The sequence below is a fragment of the Nanorana parkeri genome, unplaced genomic scaffold, assembly GCF_000935625.1.
Source record: "Nanorana parkeri isolate BGI_ZX_2015 unplaced genomic scaffold, ASM93562v1 scaffold157, whole genome shotgun sequence".
Lineage (NCBI taxonomy): Eukaryota > Metazoa > Chordata > Amphibia > Anura > Dicroglossidae > Nanorana > Nanorana parkeri.
Genome location: NW_017306425.1, coordinates 481,972 through 489,279, shown reverse-complemented (window position 1 = coordinate 489,279; position 7,308 = coordinate 481,972). Strand labels below are relative to the sequence as shown.

At 40.6% G+C, this 7,308-nt stretch overlaps 1 protein-coding gene across 1 annotated transcript in view; it reads left to right on the top strand.

Annotated features, from left to right (window-relative positions):
• GMCL1 (germ cell-less, spermatogenesis associated 1) overlaps positions 1–6,877 on the top strand; it is a 105,702-nt gene extending 98,825 nt beyond the window's left edge. The window contains exon 15 of the mRNA XM_018554417.1: positions 6,533–6,877. Within this exon, the coding sequence (XP_018409919.1) occupies positions 6,533–6,661 (129 nt within the window). The 3' untranslated portion in view covers positions 6,662–6,877. The remainder of the gene's footprint in view (positions 1–6,532) is intronic.
• The last annotated feature ends 431 nt before the right edge of the window (positions 6,878–7,308 follow it).

Below are 7,308 nucleotides of genomic sequence, written 5' to 3'. Positions count from 1 at the left end.
CTCCAATGGGGTGTGTGTGTGTGAGCACTGACCTTCAATGGGGTGTGTGTGTGTGAGCAGTGACCTCCAATGGGATGTGTGTGTGTGTGTATGTGTGTGTGTGTGTATATATATATTATTTTTTTGGCTTTATGTTGGTTTTGCCTTTTAAACAGGAGGGACAACAAACTATACTGTAGTATTTTTCCCTATATTGTTTTTTTATTTTATGCAGCAAATCATTTTTAAAACTGTTGTGCCACAAAAGAGGCATTTTAAATCAGAATGCTGAGCACTACTTAAATCGGATAATTCAGAGCATTACTTATGTTAACCTGCGGCACTAGATGGGTCCGGTCGTCTTCCCTTTAGAGCTAGAATGTGGGCATGCACTTCTCCATTATAGAGTACAAGGCACTACTAGCTATGATTGTTGGTCCACATTGTAAGTGTTGACGTCTGGTAGAGTGGTAGTGACAACACCGGTGGAGACTTAAAGGAAGAGTAGCTTAGGCGGGAACGATTGTCACAGCTGGAACCAGCAGGGATGAAGACTGCAGGACCCCAGATTAGGTTATGTAATGTTATGTTTCATTATCTAGCTCAGGAGTAGGAAAACTGTTGCTTTCCAGTTGGAGTGCAACTACAAATCCCATTAAGCATTACAAGACTGACAGCCACAGGCATGTCTCTCAGGGACAGATGCATTATGGGTTGTGTAGTTTCACCACAGCTGGAGGGTCAGTTTGCCTTCCCCTGCCCTGGGTTAACAGGCATTATGTTCTTTATCTGCTTTTTTAGCTCAGTCTGGAGTTCAGCTTTAACTGTTCTCAAACTTATGCATCAAGGGTTTTAAACAAATGCCATTCAAACAGTTGTGTTTTCAGTTTACATTTCCTCCCCCTTTGATCAGTCCTAATGAGATTGCACACTTGACTAAATACATATCAAACTAAACTCTTTTTCACACCGACTGTAAATTTATGTTCTTCTCTGACAGCCACATAATGCAGGCCACACACGCAGCAATTTGTAGCCTTTTAAATTGATCAAAATCTGATTACCAGCATAGACAGGTGACTTTTTTTTTTCTTGACAAATTTCAATCCGATATTCTTCAAAGTCAATCCAGTTCATGAGAAATATATTTGAACAATCTCCCCTGCGATCGAAAATTGCCTTTCAAGCTAAATATCGATTTGAGGATTAATTAAATTCACCACCGAACATCATTTCGATAACATTGCAAAATATTTGTGTTTGGTCGAATGCAGCGTCTAGCGTTGGTGGGTTCTTAGTAGTTTGATGGACACGCAGACTGATGTCATGGTGATGTGATTGGCTGGCACTGCTTGCTCTCGATTAGTGTTTTTTTTTTTTTTATTGTGCTACTGTGCAGAGGATTACAGGAAACTGATATATGAGGACATTTAGATGCCGGCATTATTTTTTAAAGTGAATACATAACATTAATTTTTTTAGATCTGTCAGCTAAATACAGATTTAAAATACATTTATGTGTGAACAGATTGTGCCTCGACACCTCTGCCACCTTGCATAGAGTGAGCAAAATCTTCCTTTGCCAAGTTTGTTAAATTACACAAAACACTCCAGGTGCCGCTATAAAAATCTATTTGCAGGCGAGTGTTCAGTCTTCTAGATAAATGCTCACCGATAATGATGAGCCTGGGCTTGGTTGGAACCTAATTCGTCTGAGTTTGCCCATGCCCACTCAGAACTTTGACATTCACCACCTCCTCCCTTCCCAGTCAGTTGCAGATGGGTGCATTCCCTGCCCCGAAGCTATATGTCCCAAAGGGGCAGGGAATGTGCCTGCCACAACTACTGGAGGAGGGGGTGGCGTTTACAGTTTTGTGCTGGCTTGGGCAAACTCCAGCAAATTGACTTCAAAGTAAGTCCGGGCTCATCTCTACTCCCCATCAATTTGTTCAAAGTAAGATGGTGAGAATACCAGGACACATGCACACCTTTGAGCCTAGTATGCCGTCATTTGAGTATTATTATACATACTGAACAATTATACCTTCAGTACAAATCCCCAGGATTATCCAACCACTAACTTATCTTCATTGTCAAAACACAGGCCAATTATTTTAAGAGATACTTGCAAGCTAGTTTAATGGATGTATACATATTCATGTATAATAATTATTTTGGTACAGGAAACTGATTCGGCAAGCCCTTGTCTTCCTTATCTCTCCATGCAAAATTCCCTACTGTTTCATCTTCCTGACATGAGAATGGTGCACATAATCTTTTGTACAGGATATAGTCACTTATTTTGACATTTGAAATGAAGGCTAAACAACCTGTTAAATACCAATTAAAGCAGGCAGTTACTTTGGTTGAATGTAAATGAAAGTGATTAACCACTTACTCGCAATTTAGCAATATGAGCACTGTGCAGATAAAGAGCAGCATTAATTGAGTTCCAAAGCCCCAGCATATCCTCTCCTGTTATAACATCAGCATTGTAATTGGAATACATTCTAGAGTTGTTTTTCATAATGGAATCAAAATTTATTTGGAAAAAAACCCTTGTATGTAGTGAGTGCTGCCTTCCGTCTGCCCATCACTTTCATCAGCTTCCTGGTGTGCTTTGCGTCTCTGTCCCTGCTGCTTGATATGATGCAATCTCAATTTCTCAATATTACATAGCCCATAATTAATTGCTTCCAGCAAGCAATGGTGATACATTGTTCAGACATTGAGTTGAAGTTCACACGACCGGCTCTTGTTGTGACACCAGGCAGTGCATATTCACAGGGCTGAGTGATTTTGTGTCAGTGCATTGAGGAAGTCCATCCTATGGACATCTTCAGTAAGTAAGTTTATAAACTTCTAGATGGATCTGGTTATTAGGAGTGGGATAGAACTTATGGAAATTCAATATAGAAATACAGATTTATTTTTAGTTTCTGACCATAGACCCTTTACGAATACTTTGTCAAGATAGCGTTCACATGCATGATTCTCAGGTCTGTGTTAGGCCATTTACCTGAACTTCAGCTTTAAAATGATGATGCATTGCTGATGTGGGTGCGTGGAACTGTTCAATGGTCTTAAACCTTTCACTGATGAGGATTACACTGGACCTCTTTTCCTTTTTTATGCCTGTGTTTTTGTAGCAAAGACGAGACATAATGGAGATAGGTACTGTCTTTTTCTGCTGTCAGGGTTTTACTTCATTCATTCCCATAATCTTTTATATATGGAGAGGGACAACACTTACTCATTCTCTGAGTTCCACAGTAGGACTACAGAAATGTGTGTGGCCTTTCATTGATGAGCCGCTGTTGTCCTGAGAGGAAGCCCTATCCCATTTCCAGCAATGATATTGGTCCACAAAGCTTCACTACTGCTACACCCATATGCACGAGGAAGCTTTAAGGACTATTGTTTATTCCCATAAGAGTGAGCAGTGGCCGTAAAGCGATTATTTGAGCAACTTTATATATTGTTTAATAGTTACAAGGAGTTACTGATATGACTGTGAATAGCCTATTGTTTAAAATGTTCTTGCGTAGGTCCACTAAATTTGACCAGTCATTAAAATTCATATTGCACATACTGGAAGTCAATTGACAATTGATAACATTATGTTGAGTAAGAGGGGAGGGGGGAGAAAAAAAAAACCTACCTCCTTAACATGATCTAAAGCTCAGGCAGCTCAGATCACATGGTCTTTGACTACCAAGATCATTGTGGGTTTTCCACACTAGTGACGGGCTCGGGCATGTTACTTATTTTGACATTTGAAATGAAGGCTAAACAACCTGTTAAATACCAATTAAAGCAGGCAGTTACTTTGGTTGAATGTAAATGAAAGTGATTAACCACTTACTCGCAATTTAGCAATATGAGCACTGTGCAGATAAAGAGCAGCATTAATTGAGTTCCAAAGCCCCAGCATATCCTCTCCTGTTATAACATCAGCATTGTAATTGGAATACATTCTAGAGTTGTTTTTCATAATGGAATCAAAATTTATTTGGAAAAAAACCCTTGTATGTAGTGAGTGCTGCCTTCCGTCTGCCCATCACTTTCATCAGCTTCCTGGTGTGCTTTGCGTCTCTGTCCCTGCTGCTTGATATGATGCAATCTCAATTTCTCAATATTACATAGCCCATAATTAATTGCTTCCAGCAAGCAATGGTGATACATTGTTCAGACATTGAGTTGAAGTTCACACGACCGGCTCTTGTTGTGACACCAGGCAGTGCATATTCACAGGGCTGAGTGATTTTGTGTCAGTGCATTGAGGAAGTCCATCCTATGGACATCTTCAGTAAGTAAGTTTATAAACTTCTAGATGGATCTGGTTATTAGGAGTGGGATAGAACTTATGGAAATTCAATATAGAAATACAGATTTATTTTTAGTTTCTGACCATAGACCCTTTACGAATACTTTGTCAAGATAGCGTTCACATGCATGATTCTCAGGTCTGTGTTAGGCCATTTACCTGAACTTCAGCTTTAAAATGATGATGCATTGCTGATGTGGGTGCGTGGAACTGTTCAATGGTCTTAAACCTTTCACTGATGAGGATTACACTGGACCTCTTTTCCTTTTTTATGCCTGTGTTTTTGTAGCAAAGACGAGACATAATGGAGATAGGTACTGTCTTTTTCTGCTGTCAGGGTTTTACTTCATTCATTCCCATAATCTTTTATATATGGAGAGGGACAACACTTACTCATTCTCTGAGTTCCACAGTAGGACTACAGAAATGTGTGTGGCCTTTCATTGATGAGCCGCTGTTGTCCTGAGAGGAAGCCCTATCCCATTTCCAGCAATGATATTGGTCCACAAAGCTTCACTACTGCTACACCCATATGCACGAGGAAGCTTTAAGGACTATTGTTTATTCCCATAAGAGTGAGCAGTGGCCGTAAAGCGATTATTTGAGCAACTTTATATATTGTTTAATAGTTACAAGGAGTTACTGATATGACTGTGAATAGCCTATTGTTTAAAATGTTCTTGCGTAGGTCCACTAAATTTGACCAGTCATTAAAATTCATATTGCACATACTGGAAGTCAATTGACAATTGATAACATTATGTTGAGTAAGAGGGGAGGGGGGAGAAAAAAAAAACCTACCTCCTTAACATGATCTAAAGCTCAGGCAGCTCAGATCACATGGTCTTTGACTACCAAGATCATTGTGGGTTTTCCACACTAGTGACGGGCTCGGGCATGTTCGCAGCTCCACGTGCCAAGCCCGCCAGGAAGCTGACAGAGCCACAGCGCCAATCACAGGTTCTGAGACATGTTCCCGGTCCTGTGATTGGCGCTGCGCCCTGTCGGCTTCCTGGGGGGCTCAGCACGTGGAGCTGCGAAAACGCCCGAGCCCATCACTATTCCACACCAGAGAGTGGCTTCGATCTGACTTGCAGCGTGATAAAAGGATCTGCAGTTCACATCCAGAAGCAAAGCTTGTATTTGTAATGAGCAAATATGGCATCTTCCGTTCATACATAATATCAAACCAAAGAAAAGAGGTTTTTTAAAACATTCACACACCAAGATAAGACTGAGTTCAATAGTGAACCTTTTATATTAGTATTCAAAGTTATAAAGTCTTTCATACCTTTAAAATGTGACATTTGTGAGTGCTGCAGAAGCCTTGACTTTAAAATGACTTTGTCATAACAGAAACATGGGGGCTGCCATTGCTGACCTCCTGGCTGTCATACTGGTGTTTTCTGAATCTGACCTGAGACAAACAATGAGAAATTCTGACACTCGTATGCAGACTGTTTGTTCCAGGTCTGTGACTGAAAATGATTGAAGCCAGACCCTGCCAGGCAACTATCATTTCTGCAGCCAGCAATGGCAGCATCCATGCTTTTCTCATGGCAATCAAATTTAAAGTGACCATGTGGGCCAACCATGCTGCTTTAGCTTGTGGTAGCTTCAAGTACCTGTGTTAGTCTTCAAATCAATCGCCTTCCTTGTGGAGCCTCTTGCAATCCATGCCCATACTGCATGCAGAGCTTCATAGAACCCAACTCTGGCAGCTAACCTTGATCAATACATATTCATAGCCTCCTGAAAGCTGGAGGTGTGGCCAGTATCTCACATACACAGGTATAATCAGTAGTTTGAAAGTCCACACACCAGCTTTAAAAGAACTTGTACTCTATTGGATCAAAATGAAAGACTTACACAGCTAATCAACATACTTTACATATGCAGGGCTTCAACTCTGCTAGCCAAAGAAGGCCTAGCATTGTACTCCTGAATGTCAGGCTTATGTGTGGAGTAGGGCTTGGCTAGAAGATGGGGCCCAGTACGCAGACTGGTACTTCTCAAGTCAAGGGCTTTGCAGCACCTGCACTTCAGCGGTGGTGTTAGTTTACCAATGTTTAGGACCTTACAGGTTCTTGTTTTAGGATATATATATACTTTTAAGAAGAATGGTTTTTCTTCCATGGCTTAATTCTGTAAACTTTTCCGGTCCAGCATAGTTATTCAGTAAATGTATACTTTTTCTAATCATTAATATTTGACATCCTCTTCCAGGAACAAGTGGTTTTGAACCTGGACAGTCGCCTACTCATATACCCACTCTACATCTGCTGCAACTTCTTGTACACATCTCCCGAGAAACGAACAGAATCAGAAGGTCAGCTGGAAAACACAGACGGCTAAGAAGACCGATGCAAACAAAGATCTCAATATGTAATCATTAGAGCATTTTATTTTTTTTGCTGTCAGGTTTATTTTGCTGAACCGTTTGTGCTCTACTGTCAGTATGTGACTTATGCTGTGGGGTTCTGCAGCTTGTAAAGCCTTTCTTTCTGTGAGATGTAAAGAATTTTACCTGTAACACACCAGGGATCAATGGATTCTAGGGCAAAGGACAAAGAATAATGTCGCTAAAAGCTGTGATCCCCATTTTGTTAATATTAACGTGACACTAAACTCAGATGTTTAATCCTAAAAATAAATTCAAGTAACTTAACTATTAACAAAAATGTATCTTATTTGTGTATCAGTCGGCTGTAGATCCTCAAATCATCTCTGAATTGGTGCTGACACTGTCCTTCCTTGTGGAGGGTGGCTACTTTTGTTACCTGTGTTGTAAGGTAGCCACCGCTCTAAGCTCACTCCCGTGATGGACTACAATCTCAATACAAATTAGTAAGCTAAACATAAGATTGTAGTTCATCACGGGAGTGAGCTTGGGGTAGTAGCTACTTTACAACACCAAGAGAGACCATGGGGAACACAAGAAGCCACCCCCCAGAAGGAAGGACAGTATCCACACAAATTCAGAGATGATTTGAGGATCTACA